The 18,245-nt window shown below is 36.1% G+C and overlaps 3 protein-coding genes across 3 annotated transcripts; 2 read left to right on the top strand and 1 right to left on the bottom strand.

Annotated features, from left to right (window-relative positions):
• Positions 1-3,691: 3,691 nt before the first annotated feature.
• On the bottom strand, positions 3,692-6,817 carry nkapd1 (NKAP domain containing 1). The gene is made up of 7 exons (XM_079481060.1): positions 6,755-6,817; positions 6,527-6,647; positions 6,097-6,175; positions 5,914-5,990; positions 5,675-5,818; positions 5,521-5,574; positions 3,692-4,560 (listed from the first exon to the last, which is right to left on the bottom strand). Exons 3-7 carry the CDS (start codon positions 6,163-6,165, stop codon positions 4,149-4,151), a joined length of 756 nt encoding a protein of 251 aa, XP_079337186.1. The 5' UTR covers positions 6,166-6,175; positions 6,527-6,647; positions 6,755-6,817; the 3' UTR covers positions 3,692-4,148.
• A 2,155-nt stretch (positions 6,818-8,972) lies between these two features.
• Positions 8,973-11,155, top strand: il4i1 (interleukin 4 induced 1; the record flags this gene model as incomplete). Its single annotated transcript, XM_079482056.1, has 6 exons — positions 8,973-9,179; positions 9,449-9,561; positions 9,674-9,875; positions 9,987-10,055; positions 10,134-10,270; positions 10,393-11,155. 6 exons carry the CDS (start codon positions 8,973-8,975, stop codon positions 11,153-11,155), a joined length of 1,491 nt encoding a protein of 496 aa, XP_079338182.1.
• Positions 11,156-11,823: 668 nt separating this feature from the next.
• sdhdb (succinate dehydrogenase complex, subunit D, integral membrane protein b) lies at positions 11,824-17,848 on the top strand. The gene is made up of 4 exons (XM_079481692.1): positions 11,824-11,950; positions 12,451-12,558; positions 12,735-12,885; positions 15,944-17,848. Exons 1-4 carry the CDS (start codon positions 11,902-11,904, stop codon positions 16,116-16,118), a joined length of 483 nt encoding a protein of 160 aa, XP_079337818.1. The 5' UTR covers positions 11,824-11,901; the 3' UTR covers positions 16,119-17,848.
• The last annotated feature ends 397 nt before the right edge of the window (positions 17,849-18,245 follow it).

The following is an 18,245-nucleotide window of genomic DNA, read 5'->3' as shown; positions in this document are numbered from 1 at the left end:
AAAAGCAAAAGCAAAAGCAAAGCCTGTGCAACAGATGTAATGGCATTTTACTGACACAAAATACCAACAAATAAAACACTATACCTCGTTGGCTGCATGCTGCGAGAAAGGGAAATGGTCTTTGAATCTTCCTTACGAATGTTCAAGTCCTTTGTGACGAAGATTTAAGCCTTTTTCTGAGCATAATGTCAGTGCTTACCACTTGCCTGTGTAACAACAGCACGAAGTATAAGAGAGGTAGAGATCAGCACACCTCTCCTCCCGTATCAGCTGTAACCACTAATTGAATTAACCATGTCCAGTCCTTCAAATTAAGGGGAGTGTCCATCAATCATAGGTGACCTATTCATCACACTTGCATGAACTATAAAACTATGAATAAGACTCGAAGTTCGTATTTGCGGCTTAACCCAATCCTTCAAAATATAGGTACTGCAATTTATAATAAAATAAATATATTAATATAAATATAATATAAATATTAGCCATAGTCCAATAATTATATTGGAATGTAAAAAGTATGTTTTTATGTGCAGTAGGATAGTATAAAATTAAAAATAATGATAACATCATCAATGACTCATAATATAAACAGAATTATTTTGGATAATGATGAGTTTTTTAAACCTTTTTGTGATATCATTTGCAGCACCTTGGACAGCGACAGAATCATCCCTGCCTTTGTATTAACCATTGACATTGGCCTGTTGAAGAGTACTGTGAAATATGCCAACTTCAGTACCTCAAAATGTCCCATAGGTGCATTTGCCGATTGAAGAGTACTGAAATATGCCAACTTCAGGGGTCAATAACTCCAAAATGCTACAGTAAAATTGTCTGTTTTTTGGCCAGGTGGTAGTCAAGGATACTGGGTATAACCCTTATGTGAAACTTTTAACGAATCCTTAAAGGTTCTCGAGATGTAGCACCTCAAAATGTACCATAGGTGCATTGAAGAGTACTGTGCAATATACCAACTTCAGGGGTCAATAACTTCAAAATGCTACAGTAAAATTGTCTGCTTTTTGGCTAGGTGGTAGTCAAGGATACTGGGTATAACCTATATGTAGCACTTTTAACGCACCCTTAAAGGTTCTCGAGATGTAGTACCTCAAAATGTCCCATAGGTGCATTTGCCGATTGAAGAGTACTGTGAAATATGCCAACTTCAGGAGTCAATAACTTCAAAATTCTACAGTAAAATTGTCTGCTTTTTGGCCAGGGGGTAGTCAAGGATACTGGGTATAACCCTTATGTGGAACTTTTAACGCATCCTTAAAGGTTCTTGAGATGTAGCACCTCAAAATGTCCCATAGGTGCATTGAAGAGTACTGTGAAATATGCCAACTTCAGGGGTCAATAACTCCAAAATGCTACAGTAAAAATGTCTGCTTTTTGGCTAGGTGGTAGTCAAGGATACTGGGTATAACCTATATGAAGAACTTTTAACGCATCCTTAAAGGTTCTCGAGATGTAGCACCTCAAAATGTCCCATAGGTGCATTTGCGATTGAAGAGTACTGAAATATGCTAACTTCAGGGGTCAATAACTCCAAAATGCTACAGTAAAATTGTCTGCTTTTTGGCTAGGTGGTAGTCAAGGATACTGGGTATAACCTATATGTAGCACTTTTAACGCATCCTTAAAGGTTCTTGAGATGTAGTACCTCAAAATGTCCCATAGGTGCATTTGCCGATTGAAGAGTACTGTGAAATATGCCAACTTCAGGGGTCAATAACTCCAAAATGCTACAGTAAAATTGTCTGCTTTTTGGCCAGGGGGTAGTCAATGATACTGGGTATAACCTATATGTAGAACTTTTAACGCATCCTTAAAGGTTCTCGAGATGTAGCACCTCAAAATGTCCCATAGGTGCAACGGCCCATTGAAGAGTACTGTGAAATATGCCAACTTCAGGGGTCAATAACTCCAAAATGCTACAGTAAAATTGTCTGCTTTTTGGCTAGGTGGTAGTCAAGGATACTGGGTATAGCCCTTATGTGGAACTTTTAACGCATCCTTAAAGGTTCTTGAGATGTAGCACCTCAAAATGTCCCATAGGTGCATTGAAGAGTACTGTGAAATATGCCAACTTCAGGGGTCAATAACTCCAAAATGCTACAGTAAAATTGTCTGTTTTTTGGCCAGGTGGTAGTCAAGGATACTGGGTATAACCCTTATGTGGAACTTTTAACGCATCCTTAAAGGTTCTCGAGATGTAGCACCTCAAAATGTCCCAATAACCCCATAATGCTAGAGTAAAACTGTTTTGACGGTAGACATCAAGACAAGGTATTACCTAGCTGTGGAACTTTTAACGCACCATCAAAGACATGCTTGTACAAAAACACATTTTCAAACAAGTTTACATAAATCTATATACATGTAACTGCATAGCAGTAATATACGCAATGGCTTAGACCAACAAGAGTATAATAAATTGTATAAGAGCAGTGGATCAGAAAAAAATTAGAATAAGCTTTATTTTCCAATTGTGCACACACAGACATGCAACGTGTTGTGGTTTCAGGAGCTCAGAATGAAAAAATACAGTATAGACAAACACAGGAAATGGAAAAAATAAATATATAAAATAAAAATAAAATACATCAATGATGAAAATAATTAATTTACATAAGAGGTAAGAGGGACAGTTAATTATAGATATGCAAAGTATTAAAAAACGGTGTATACTATGCTTTTTACAAATATACACATAATTTACTTAATTATGCATAAACCATATTGCAGGCTCTGCACTAGAATATTGCACTTAGAAACATGTAGGTACTTTTGGATATGATTAATATTCTTTGTGGAGATAGGCTGCCTAAAAAACTGTTCTATCAAAGTAATATAGAGAATGGTAAGGGGAGTGGGTGATGGAGGTTCCACGTGAAGTTCACGTTCATCCAAGGGGCATTCAGCATGTCATGACTTAGACAGCAAGCAGCATCCCATCATCTGTGCACTCTCTCTCTCTCACACGCACGCAGGCACGCACGCACGCACACACACACACACACACACGTTTTTATTTTAAAAACGTAAAAGAAGAGAAACGCGAGATGATCCCTAAGCTACGCGTGAATAAGAAACTGGAAAAGCGGATGCTTCGCGTTTTTAAGGTGGAACGGATAGCGTCAATAAGAAACTGCGAATAAGAAGCTGGATTCAGCCTCGTGTGATCTTGGCTGATGAAAACTGGTCACATTTAATTTGATTCGATTATGAAGCCTGGCTATATCTGACAATTTTCAGAGTTGTTTGGAGTCCCTGTACCAGCTCAGATTCATTACCAAAGTGACACAATGTTCTTCACGCCATGATTCATGTTTACAGCACGATAATGAAGGAAATGGCTTGTTGAGATTGCCACACATACATAGTGTATTAGTGACACCTGCTGGACAATTGCCGTATGATACAAACATTCCCCATTTAAAGAAATGGTAAACACAAAAGGTTTTTCATAACTCACCCTAACCCTGCCTTTTGAAATTGTATTTCTTTCTAGAATATAAAAGCAGGTGTTTATTGCAAAATCATAGATGCCATTTTTTCTCATGATGAAAATGAGCAGTGACCTCGAAGTCCAAGATTTTAAACACGTGTTTTTTGTCTATTTGGACATTGACAGTCCTTCTTCTTCCTCCGCTTTACAATTGCATGAAAGACAGCAGTACAGAAATTCTGCTAGATTTGTATTTGCATGTACCATTTGAAATGACACAGGATGGCTGGATGAGGACAACACTGGGTATGGTATTCTTTTAATTTGTACACTCACTGATGTTCGGCAAATACAAATTATTTTGTGCTGTCATTACCAGAACATTAAAGTATGAGAGCTTGATCAAATAAGACTGTACCAAATTTTACATGACTGACATTTTGTCTTTTGAAGTTGAAGATAAGAAATGTATAGTCTTACAAAAAATAAAATATATTTAAAAATATCTAAAAAGATTTACAAAACAAATCATTATAAAAAACAAACACTCCTGGCTGCAAACACGGTAAAAAAGTCAAGTTTCTGCTGGGCGAGGTATATACAGTATATCACACACCTGAAATCAGACATGATCAGAGTCAGTCAAATATAAATGAGCTGATGACAGTTCAGTCCCACATGTCAGTGAAGCAGCTCATCCATCAGAGCTCTCCTCTGATCTCTCGTCTTTCGCCACTCTCCAGTTTTTCCGTTTCTTCGTTTGAGGCTCAGTCAAAGTGTCTGTTTCAAGACAGTCTCTTTTCCTCCGTGTTTTTAGCCTTTTTTCTGAATGGCTGTCCTCTTTGCTACTGTCCTCAGTTCTCTCTTTGCTTTTATGTTTCTTTTTCCTATGTTTGTTTTTTCCGGCTTTCTTCCTTTGCTCTCTCCTCCCGCTGTCCTCTGCATCACTGCATGACTCTGAGCCAAGGCCCACAGTTCTCCTACTCTTCTTCTCTTTCTTCTTTTTCTTCTTCTTGGATGACTTCTTGGAATTTTTCTCCATGTCAGGTTTTAAAGCGAGCTTCCGTTTTTTCCTTCTGTGTTTACTATCACTGCAGTCCTTTTCTCTGAGACAAATGAATAAGTATAAAACAAGCAAAACATAAAATAAAACAATAAAAGTATTTTTTAAATGATCAAACAGAAAATGCATGCAAATCAGTACATTCAATTTAACTATTCTCATTTATGTATTTTTGTTGGGCTGTCATTTGTGTCATTTCTATACCTATATATAATAGGGATGCACTGATATGTACATATTGGCCGAAAACGATAACCGATGATTCTCTAACATGGGATGTCGATAACCGATATATATGCTGATAAACAGTTTCTAGATATAAATATAACACTTCCAAAGACTGAAACAAATGGCAAAAGGACAACTGCTTGTATATGACACTTGCAGAAAACAAGGTTACCGTTAGTTCTCTTTTTCCCCCTGAAAATCATGTACCAAGCCTACTCTACACTAGTTAAAGATTATTTAACCTTTAAACCTTTCTGATATATATTTTATTCAACAAACAAATAACAGATGTTCTTCCCGAGCAACCCAGAAAAATGTTCTTAATAGCCACCTGTCTAACAGGTCTCAAGACAGAAAGCATTCAGACAGCATTCTGATTCAAACAATATGCTTTTGTTCCTATAATTTACAAATTCATAAAAACTGTATCTACATACTGTACCCACGTCAACAATGTTTTGCTATTAGCAGTAAGTGAATGATCATGACAGAAAGACAGTACTGTATTTTAACTGTGAGCAGCGTGAACCTGAAGAGGTTTAACCAGAGGAAATGATTTATCGGCTAAACATAAAAAATTTAAAAGAATATTTTACGTGCATCCCTAATATATAAGTAAATATGCCGGAAATATGCCGGAAATATGCCAACACGGCATAAAGAAGAAAATGGACACAGACAGCCAAATGATTGAATAAATAAAATCAGTGCAGTATGAAAAAATGGGCATGCCGAATATCTATAAGAAACTAGTAAAACAAGAGCCACATCTTACCCATCAGGCTGAAATTCTTCTGGATAAAGCTCCTTAAAACCACTGTGACCCCACCTGAGAGTGAAAAACACACTTTAGACCTTACAGTTAACAAACATGTGAAATAACTGTTATACTATAAGCTAACACCTTAATAAATACGGCTGAAAAATACCTGTCAGGATCATTGGCTTCAAACTCGTACAGTTTTTGTGTCCAGTATCTGGCCTCTTTCTCATCCCTCTCAGACAACCTGTCTCCAAGCCTGTCCCGCATGGATCCTTCTGATTTCAAATAGCGGTCACAGTGCATTTGGCCACTAAGTGGGAATTTTGCATGAAACAAAAGAATCAAAGAATGAACTATGAAGCAGAAATTACACAATAGGTTTAGCACAGCAAGTGTAGCAGTCACCTGGGCTTTGGGAGATGAGTCGATGAAGCTTGTCGTTCGAGGTCCCTCAGTTTCCACATATCTGTTTCTTCTTGAATCTGAAGTAACAATAACAAAACAGATCAGAGTTTTGGCAGACAATGTCATTATTGAAGATGAAAAGTCAGGAGAAATAATTCCGATTAATTCTATTCAGTTACGTGCCTTGTTATGGGCATCTGTATGTCTGATAACATTGCGAAGCAGTACTTTACCCATAGGGACCCTCGACATGATGTCAAACCTACAAACAAAATACGACACAGAACATATCTGAATTAACGTTAAACATCTTAGTTAACCATGCATATAAACGTGACTTTAGAGCCAAATAAGGAATAACGTTAGCCATCTACTTTTCACTGTTGTGCACTCAACAAGCAAATCAAGAATTTGCTATGATAATGTATGAAATACTTAGAGGAACAATATTTGTCTAAGAATAATTAACGTAAGTTAACGTTAACCAGTCTGGCAGGACTTCTATTTCCCATTGACATTCACCCTACTACCTTTTAATCGGTTCGGATAAACGATCGTTTTTTTAGAAAATCAGTGCTATAAAGAAAAAAGACAAGTTTAAACATAATCTGACCTTTTAATTGTTCAAAAATGTGGACCACAAACTAAACTACGTGAACGTGGCATCAAAACAGCTTCCTGCAATACCATGCAGGCTACGAATGTCAAAATAAAGGTCTTGAATTTGCGCAAGCCTGTGGAAAAAAAGAAAAGCCGTCCATAATAATAATTATGCTCCATTTTAATATTTGAATATTAGCGTAGGTAATGCATGACGTGTTTGTTTGTTTAAGTCGGTTACCGAGAGAAATTTCGCTTTTCGAAGCGTTGAATCGTTCTAACCAGAAACTTGATTCACTTTTTCAAAGCACTGCAGTCTGGCGACACCTGCTGGTAACAATGTAGCAATGGGACCTCTGGCCAAACACATTATTTTACAATGATATAATACATTATTTAAATAAATTATAAAGCATTAATCATGAAACACAGCCATTCCATCGAATAGTGGAATGCATAGTCGATATAAAAAAGTGGATGAGTAGCAATTTTTTATTACTGAACTCGGACAAAACTGACCGAAACCCGCCCTACGTAACAACCAAGAATACTGCTTAACTATTGATGGATCTTCCATAAAACCCTCATCTTCAGCTAAAAATCTTGGCTTTATATTCTATTCTATATTCAACACCTGTAAAATAGCTTTTTTCCATCTTAAAAATATATCTAAGCTACGTCAAATGCTGTCACCATCAGATGCAGAGAAGCTTATACATGCCTTTATGACATCAAGACTAGATTACTGTAATGCACTATTAGGTGGTTGCCCTGCAGGTCTATTACAAAAACTCCAACTGGTCCAAAATGCACCAGACTTGGCTGAACCCCTTAAAGACTTCATCCTCCACCACAGAAACTGTTCATAACTTTCTTGTTGTTTGCTGCCATACATCCGTCTATTGTGGTGTGTTGGTGGTTATTGTTTTCAGAATGAATTTATCTCCAGGTTTGACAACTAGTTCACACAGAATCCGTTATCAACTAAATCCCTGTTTGAAAGGAGCTATACAAAAAGAAATCAACAAGCTCAAACAAGCAAGCTACAATTGTACATTAATATACCAGACTATTGTCTTGGACCTGAAGGGAAGCAACATTTCTTTTTTGAGATGCATATCATGGACCTGACATGTTCATTCCTGTCTGATGCTGAAGTCCCATGACATTAAAGAAAGAGAGAACTTACAAATAAATTTACAAAAAATAGACGTTGAAATGAAATAGAAAATAGAATAAAACCAGAAATGAAAATGAGCAGTATTATGACTAAAGAATGTCTAATTAAAAACTTTATATAAAATGCATGCTTTTACTGTGAACCTATATTCTACAACTAAGGAACATGGAAAATCATTGTGGTTTAGTCAGCACGATTCTTTCGGTTTCAAAACTATAAAAGGAGCAGATCATACAGATCACACTTACAGCATCAAGGACTCTGGTAAGTAATTTGCCTTAACAGTATTTACAATACACCATTGGTATTACAAGTAAATCTAAGCAAACCTGATAATATCTACAAAGACCAAATTTATATTTCTTGCTCGGTGACAGTAAAAATTGAGTGATTAGAAATGATTTTGACGGAAATTGGGTATGTTAATGAATACTGAAGCTCACTAATCTAATTTGTTCAGAATGGTTGAATCTTGAGTCTGTGTGGGAAAATATTTCTTGCAGAATAGAGGAGCCCACACACGAGTCGTTAGGCTGAGACTTATAGACATATATTTGTAGCTCAAATCTAAAGATAGTCCTGTCAGACAGTTTCAATGTCTTCTCCGTCTCAAGTCAATTAAATTAAGCAAGTAGACTGCTAACGTAATATTACCCTTTTTCGTTATGAAGGTGAGTATCAATTCATTCTAGGCGCTATCTTTTAAATTCATTTGTAAAAGTGTGTCAAATCATTCAATTGCAATTTAGTCTTTCATAAATACACGAACATTCATATTTTTAAGTTTAATCCAAGCATTTTATTTATTCATTCATTTTCAATCTTTGATTTATTTCTTCCGTAGGTTTCAATTTCCTCAGTGCCAACGAGAAGTTGCGCTAGACGCACGGAATTGTGGCGCGCCCAATTCAAAGTGTTAAAAAACTTGACCATGTGTAAATACTGTAAGTATTGAATCGACATGTTCATTTCTAATCTGTGTAAATGTTTTGTGTGGATGCATTGCGGAGATTGCGACAGTAAAAGAGGTAGGGTATATTTAATAGCTGGGAAATAGAAAGTAAAACACCGACCACTTGAGACGAAACGTTCCTCGACAGTGTGAATAGAGAACTTAAAAATTTCTGAGGAAAACACAACTACGTCTGTTGTTTAATACTACGAGGATCTGTTATGGCCAAACGAAAACTCCAAGGCTATCTTCAAACAACTCTTGACCCCAAAATTTATTTGACAGGTTTTATAGTGTATTTTGTTGTTTTCCACAGTACCTGCAGTGATGGCACTGATCTTTTTTACATACCATGTTGGTGGAAATTCAAATGATGCTCTTATCAAATGTCTGCAAGACAAGGATTATGAAGAGCTGCTGAGGATAGCAGAAGAAGGTCTGCCTCCAACCCAGTCTCCTAAACATGTCATTATTGTTGGAGGAGGTGCTGCTGGACTAACTGCTGCAAAGTTTCTGGAGGATGCTGGACACAAGGTTTCAGAAATTACCTGTCAATCATCCATTTAAAATAGCATTTTCATCTTGCAGTTATCCGCTATCGTATAGTTTCTGTTTAAGATATAACCCATTTGTTCTGTTGTAGATAGAACATCTAATGTGTCGTTGAAGTTCAAGTACCCTTTAGTTATGCTGTATTTAGATAAAATACTTTCTTTAGTATAAATGAAATCTATGTCTTTAAATGAACATGTCTTCTGTTGTTTATTTTCACTTTGTATTTTTTACAATACATTTTACTATAGGTGACGATTATTGAGGCAAGTAATCGAATTGGTGGAAGAATTCTAACACATAGAGAGAAAAAAGCAGGCTGGTATGCTGAACTTGGTGCCATGAGGATCCCAAGTTTTCACAGGTAAGTAATGTTTTATGTTGTTCTATGAGATTTAAATCCACATTTCTGAGGGTAATATGATGGAACTGCTTGGAACAGAGAAGACAGCTTGTTTTAATTATCTTTTTTTAAGGATTCTTATGATATTTGCACATAAGCTGGGCTTGAAGATGGGACCATTTGTACAGGAAGACAATAACACTTACTATTTTATAAATGGCTTGCGTTACAAAACCTACACCGTACGTCAGAACCCAGATGTTCTGAACTACCCTGTAAGTGAGCAGGAAAAGGGAAAAAATGCAAGTCAACTGTTTGACATGGCATTAAATAAGGTGAGTAAAATAATTGTATCCCTTATTTTAAAATTTCTTAATTTTAAAAGGTTTTAGACAAATTAACAGTATATTTGATGGATTGTTTATTCTCTTTGGGGCATGTATTAGTTAAGAGATGATCTGCAGAAAATGGGCTGTCAGAAGATGCTGCATACATATGATTCATACTCTCTTAAGGTAAAATATCATCAACAACACAAATCATGGAAAAATTTGCTAAAACATAATGAATAATTGTGCTATATCTTTCAAAAGGAATATTTAGTAAATGTAGGAAATTTAAGTGGAGGAGCTTTGCGAATGATTGGAGATATCCTCAATGAAAACAGTTTCTTCTACATAGCTCTTACTGAAATGCTCTACATTTATGCTGACATAAGTGACAATACAACGTAAGTTATTGCATTACATCTACTACCATCAACATATTTTGTTTGTGTTGCATAAAATGCATATTATAAATATCTGAATGTACATTACAAAAAATGCTAAATAGTGTATATTTTTTCTTTAGATACTATGAATTCAAAGGTGGCTTTGATTCATTCCCAAACGCATTCTATGCTGTGCTGAATGCCACAATTTTTCTAAACTCAACAGTCCAGGCCATCAGCCAGACAGAAAACAATGTGATGGTTTCATATCAAGACTGGCGTAACCCCTCCGCTCTGACCAACATTACTGCCGATTATGTCTTAATGACGACCACAGCCAAAGCAACACTCTTTATAGATTTGAACCCCCCTCTGACAGCTATAAAGATGGAAGCGTTAAGATCACTGCACTATTCCACATCAACAAAGGTGGTGCTTAGTTTCAGCAAGAGATTCTGGGAGGATGATGGCATCAAGGGTGGCAAAAGCATCACAGATCTACCATCACGGTTCATCCACTACCCCAGCCATAGCTTCCCCGGCATATCAGGGGGGGCTGTATTAGCTTCTTACACTTCCTCCGATGATGCTGCGCTGCTTCAGAGTGTACCAGACGATGAACTGAAAGCCCTGGTGTTAAATGACTTGGTGAAGATCCATGGAGAACATATCCGCCATCTCTGCACAGGGGGCACAGTGAAAAAGTGGGGATTGGATCCTTACAGTCATGGTGCCTTCGCTATCTTCACTCCATTTCAGATGATAGACTATGAAAGTGTTTTAGTCCAGCCTGAAGGGAAGATTTACTTTGCAGGAGAGCACACGGGTAGACCCCATGGCTGGATCGAGACGGCCATAAAATCAGGCCTGCGAGCTGCAAGAGATATAAATAGCATAAAGTAGAAAACGAATAAAAGTAAAATTATAAATGTTTTACTAAATTTACTTATAAAATTTAGTAACTTTGTATTAGCACCTATTGTATTATAGCTCTTTGTATGACATATCGCTTATTGCTCCCCGAACTCTTTGTAAGTCGCTTTGGATAAAAGCGTCTGCTAAATGACTAAATGTAAATGTAAACAACATTGGATTTCAATTATGCATCTAAACAAGTGTATGGAGATTTGATCTTGATTTGAAATATTTTTCATTAACTGTGACATTCTGAAATGTAAATGAAGACTATTGCAAAAATAGCAAAAAATTATTAATATCATATGTGTTAGTAAAATAAGAATCTTCTATTAATCTGTAATAGGCCTAGTGTTTGTAAAACTTCTTTAGTAAAGTTACAATTGTGTTTTAAGTGAATAAAATGATAAAAAAATATTATAAGTAATTTAAAAATATATTAAAATATATTTTCATTTCATTTTCGTATAGGCCTATTGTCATTGTCATTTTCATAACAGTCTCTTTGAAATACTGTGAGAGCTACAGCTACAGAAATCAAACGTTGATACGTTATTTTGTATGTAATTTTAGAAAATAAAATAAAATTGATGTGTAGGCTAATTATTAAGTCAGTCGTGTATTTAAAAAAATAAATGAAGCTCATGAATGAAGTTTATTTGATAACACCAGTCACTGTCAACGTAGTAGTACATCCGGGTAATTCTTGTGACCTTGGGCTGCTTGAGAGAATCATGGCGGCTCTTACAAGGATAAGTGCTGTTTGCCACAGAGGCGTCAGGCGTAAGTTCGTTTTAGCTTAGTCTTTGTCTTTACCTTTACATTTACATTGTGTCACAGCTCACTAGTAGTTATTTAGCGTTTTTAAGGTTTTGTTTCGATACAACGTTGCATGTTAATCTCAGCTATCGTACATGTACTGTACAGTTAAGTTAGCATGCTAACCTCACTCCTCCACAAAACAGATTTTAGCTTGATGTTTTTGTATTTCTCCAAATAAACTCCAAATATGTTTGTTGTATTTTGTCCTTTTCTTGAGGGGTCTTTATCCTGTTACGTGTATGGTGTTATTTACAAACACCTTTTTTAGTCACGATTACGCTGTAAAAACATTAGTTAAGTTAGCGATACATATTTATCAAACCTTATGATTTTTACAGGCGACGTCATAGTATGGCCATGTGGCTTATTTTATATATTTGGAGTGACATTTCTTCATTCAAAAGCAACTTTTCTCGTTTAGTTAATGATATTAGTTGTTTTTATGTTTTATGGATTTCCAGCTCTGTTATTTCGCTCTTCATTGCTCATCAGACCTGTGGCTGCACAGAAGGATCAGGACTCTCCATACCTAATCTCAGCAAAGATACACGCAACACCCTCTGACTATGGTTGGTCTTTTATATTGTAATATCTTTATTACTTTAACCGGTGATTTTGCTTATTCATGCCTTAACACCTTTCTCCTGGTCTAAAGGTCTAGACTAGCTTTCTGTTGTATTAGCATAATTGAGTGCTCGGACAACAGAAAAGCACAATGATTTTTGGGTTTCTGTTTGCTTCATAGCTGCTTCTGGGTCCAAAGCGGCTTCCTTGCACTGGACAGGAGAGCGTGTCCTGAGCGCGGTTCTTCTGGGCATGATGCCTGTTGCCTACTGTTACCCAGGCCCGGCTATTGACTACTCCTTAGCTGCCGCACTCACTCTGCATGGTCACTGGTAGGACAGTTTGGTTTATGGTTTAAAATGGTTGTTTCTGCTTGACAGTGTTTAGCATTTTTTATTTCTTTGATTTAAGATTGTATTGAGTGTTCACCTTTACGCTATACTGTTTCTCGCAATCGGTTCTGACACCCTTTTAATGAATCTGCTTTGGTCTTTAAAGCCAAGTCATGGGTGGCTGTAATACCCTTTGTGCAAGGATTTAACCTCTTGGCTGCCCTGCTAATTTTAGCAAAGCAATTAATTACATCAGGGTTGACATGATGGATCCATACATTGATGTAAACCTTTTTAGGAAGTATTTGTTGTATTCCTTCTTTATTTATTTTACCCGGATATACACATGGTACTAGCTGAAAGAAACTGGCTTTAAAACATGTTGAATTCTGGGATTAGTTTTAATTTCCCTGGGCCCGGTTTTTCAAAAGGTTTAATCCGGATAAAACTGATCCGGATTTAGTAATCCTTTTTTTGCGATCCGTGATCACGTAATCCATTTTACTTTTGGAGCCAGTTTTTTAAAGCAACATCGGATTGGATCAGTCTGATCCGGATAGGAACTTTTCAGGATCACCAAATCTGGATAACCAGTGCTGGATAACCAGTGCTCAAACAGGATAGGAAATCACAATGTAGAACTATAGATATGTAAAGAGCAACAAGTGGAATAGCCAATGTGGGGTCAATATAAGTTTATTTTTATTTGAAATGAAAACACACACATTTAAAAAAAACTAAAAACAAGAAAACCCCCACCCCATCCTCTTCCTGCAGTCCGCTCATCTGAGACCTACAACACAAACACTGCCAGAACGAGCAAACAGGACGTGCAACAAGGGACACAATAGTTAGACACTATTTCTGATTTGGTTTTGTATTGGATTTCAAAAATCAGTGATTGCCATTCTTTGCATTTTTTTGGTTATTCTGTAATCCTTGCATGCATCACTAATAATTATTCTAAAAACAAAAATATTTTCGATTGTGATGAATATCTATATCAATTAGTGACAGAATAAAATGTATTGTTTTTGGTTTGGATAATTATTTTATGAGGCCAAACTCTTTCTACTTTGCTTTAGGCCTATACTGAAAGGCTGAATACGTTTAATCACTGTAGCCTGATGGATGAACAAATACAATTAAAACCTTATGAATAAATAAGACCCAATATCATTTAAGGATATCTTGTAAGATACTGCATTTTTAGATTAGATTAGATTCAACTTTATTGTCATTACACATATACAAGTACAGTGTAACGAAATGTAGTTTAGGTCTAACCAGAAGTGCAGTTAGCAAGTGCAGGATATACAGTTAGAATAAATACAGAATACAATATGAGAGAATATAATACAGTGGGCATGGACTATAAAAATATTTTGCAGTAGGAATGTTCTATGAAAATATGACAGTAGGTATATACTATGAACAATATATACAGATGACTATATACTATGAACATTAATGTACAGGTGGATATGAACAGATAGTAATTTAGACTAAAATAGTGCAAGTGACTTAGGTATGGATAAATTATTGACATTGGCTATTAAAGTTGCAGTGCAATAGGTGCATGATCCAAATATAGTATTATTTGGTACATTTTTTAAGTTTTCATTACATTTTGGGCATGAAATCCACGCTGAATCCACCCTTCTGATGGGATCAGTTTAAGCCAGATATTTTGGATCAAAGTGATCCAAATCCTACAAAAAAGTTCAGAAAAACCCAAGCTAAAGGTTTGATCTGGATCAAAACCAAGATTGGATTACGTGATCTAATCCGATTATGTGATCCGTTTTTTCTTTTGAAAAACACATTTTCAAGATTTGATCCAATCCGTTATCCAAAATCCTAGTGGACTACTTTTGAAAAACTGGGCCCTGGGGCACGCAGATGACACATGTTAATTAAGCATTTAATAAGTTGTTCAGCCTCAGCTCTACTATAGTTTTTAGTAATTTCAAAGTAATTTAAAGTCAATTGCCCCTTTGCAAAGCCTGCCCTCTTTTACTATATCTGACATCAGCTGGAGCGCTCACACTGCACTCAAGAATATTTGTCGTGAAATAATCATTTCTGAAAAAATATGATGTGTACTTTGAGCCAAAAAGCAATATGTCTGCAATATGCATTTGAAGTGTATATATTCAGGATGTGAAAGTGACTCAGATTAAGGTAAACAAAAAAAGATCGAACCTCTTGCCTAATGTACTGTGCTTGCGGCATTGGTTTCTGACACGTTTAGGCAACGGGTGAAACTGTGATTATGACCATAAAGATCAAATTTGAACTCCCATAAAATTCTGGCAGTGTGGATGAGATGCAGTCCATGGATTATAGCATAGTCAGTCCATCATGGTGTCAAACTCTGGACAAGTCATCTTGTATGAGTCTGTTTTTAGAAGTCTTTATTGTTGTACATTATGACAACTAAGATTCCACAGTGAAATGACATTTAGCTGGGATCAAGTTCGTACAGTGTTACGGCCAGCAACAATCACAAAGGAATTTTTAAAACCGCAAAATGCACAGCTGGTTAAACACAATAGTTTGATTTGTTGGACAAAATGGCTAATAGCAACAGGAGGCACGTAATAGCGTTATGATTGGTCTGGTCGCCTGTCAATCCAACTCCACGCAAAGGTTCAATTGTCATTAAAGCGAACACTCAGTGGATTAATCATTAACTCTAACTGAAGCACATGGAGGACTAAGCATACCATATGTACGCTAAGAGTCTTAATAGAGTCTTAAGTTCCAATATTGGATGTGGATTGTAAAATATTATTGAAGTTACTTGATGTTTTGCACCAACACAACAAGACCACTTCAGTTTTACAAGCTAGAGTACATGGCTGAAGTTCACACACAAGCTTTGCGTGTCTGGTTGGGACATTGTATAATCAATAGCATTAAATTATTAACAACAAATTGTCAAGTAATCATCAACATCCTGGACACTACAGTGTTGTTTGAAAAAGATAACAAAGCATACACGTTTAGTCTATCTAAGTATTTTAATATATGCCTTGTGTTGTGTGTTTTCTAGGGGACTTGGCCAAGTTCTGACTGACTACGTTCATGGAGACTCTAAAGTGAAGATGGCTAAGGCAGGTCTCTTCGTTCTCTCGACTGTCACATTTGCCGGCCTTTGCTACTTCAACTACCATGATGTAGGAATTTGTAAAGCTGTGGCCCTCTTGTGGAGTAAACAACTGGACTAAGATGGGCAGGGGGTGGTTTGGGATCCGACTTGCATTCAATTGTATACATTTGTGAGATTATATGTAAATTCTATAAATATATCATTTTGGACCGTATACAATGTCGATTTACAAGCGTTTAAATTGTGTCAGTTTGTTCAGAACATATGTACTGCTTTTGCTTAATATGGAAGTTTCTGTATAAAATCAGTGTTGCAAATGCATTCAATTTAACGGATTATTGGATTAAAAGACATTCTCGCATAGCTAAAAAAAATCTATACAATAAGGATGACTGTCTGCAAGTATCTGTACGAGCAGCATCATTATCAGAGTTCTGTGTCATAGTGGGAAATGCTGAATTGTACCAGTTTATATCCTTTCTCTAAACAACTCTGTTAATAATCAAACAATGCTTTATATCAAAAGCACGTTACCATACATTGATGTTATATATACCTAACATGCGTTTACCCCATGTATTAGACATCATAAGACGACAAGTCGTCTTAGACTAGTCATAACTTCTTGAGAATTGGAATATAATCAGTATTTCAGCTTAATGACCCAATATCTTTGCATGGCAACATTTTGCTTTGGTATCATTTATTGCTGGTGATATGTGCATAATATCGGTTTATTTAAATTGCTTGAAAAGCAGGCTAGCTACACTGTTTAAGTATATTACAGTATAACTGTCAGCTTGTGTCACAATGAGTCTATAAACTGTTAAAATCGTTTTGGAGCAATTTTTTACATTTATTCTAAAGGTGATGAAATGTCAAACAGAATGCAAGTATTGCTTTTATATGTTATGACTCAAGCAAGACTGGCTATTGAGCTCTGTAATAAATGTTTTAAGTTTTGACGCAGCTCTAAGCTTTGCGTAAAGTTGTGCACATCAAGCCACTTAAGAATAAAGACAATGGCTTGTTTTGTTTATTTGGCACAAATTAGGCACCATTCAAAGGAACATGTTACCCAAACATTTTAATTCTTTAATAATTTACCCAACCTATGAATTATAATTTTCTCTGATGAACACAGAGAAAGATATTTGGAAACAGTTCTTGGCCACCATGGACAACCATAGTAGGAAAAATAACTTTTGTTGAACACAAGAAGATATTTTGCACAATGTAGGAAAGCAAACAATTCTGGGGCACTTTTGACTACAATGGTAGTCCATGGTGGCCAAGAACTGTTTGGTTACCACAATCTTCCAAATATCTTTCTCTGTGTTTATCAGAACAAATACATTTATACAGATTTGGAATAACCTGAGGGTGAGTAAATGATGACAGTCCAACTGTTCATTTCAGGTTAATGTGTAACACAATATTGTCGTAATGTTCTGTAATTTGAAATCGATGGAGCTGGATGCCGTGACACTGGAACACAGGGTCTGATCTAATTTACAGTTTTGGACATAATGAAACATTTCCATAGACATGGTTAATATACAGTTATCCTTAAATGACTTTAAATGCAGCTTGATAAATTAGTTCTTAATGTGGTCAATGATGAACATTATGAAAGGAGTCTGCACTCAGTCAATGATGGGTGAAACGGTATCAGTGCGACCGGAATTCTTTCAATGCTGGATGATAATAGCTGAATATAGAAATTTGAAAGTGTTGTCCCCGATGGACGTATCTTCATTGCCAAAGCAACAGACTAGACAAAACTGGTCAAATGTTCTTTGTTATAAGATGAACAGTAAAATGTAAGGGTTTTTCAACCATTCATTTATTTGTCTTTGTAGATGTATTTTAATTGGCTTTACTGCCAGACTCAGTCGTTTGTACATATATATTTGCTTAAAACCTCCTATTTAACACAGCGTATTGAATTGCCGATTCGTTCTGTTCTGATCCTGACCATGGTAAATTTACAGTTTTTAAAAGATATGTTCATGGAAAAAGACATTCAACACTGATACGCTTTAAACTCATTAATAGCCACACATCTGCCCTCCGGGAGGGATATATTTAACAGTGCCAGTTAGGCACTTTATTACAACAGGATCTTTAAAGAGTTTGGGTATACTGTTTCAGCAGAAAATGCCATTTTAAATGACTGGAAATTCCCATGCAGAAACATGACATGGTGAATATGACACGGAATCATTTATTTATTATACTTTCA

The sequence above is a fragment of the Barbatula barbatula genome, assembly GCF_947034865.1.
Source record: "Barbatula barbatula genome assembly, chromosome: 19".
Lineage (NCBI taxonomy): Eukaryota > Metazoa > Chordata > Actinopteri > Cypriniformes > Nemacheilidae > Barbatula > Barbatula barbatula.
Note: the sequence above shows the minus strand (reverse complement) of the source record. Positions and strands in the feature narration are given on the sequence as shown.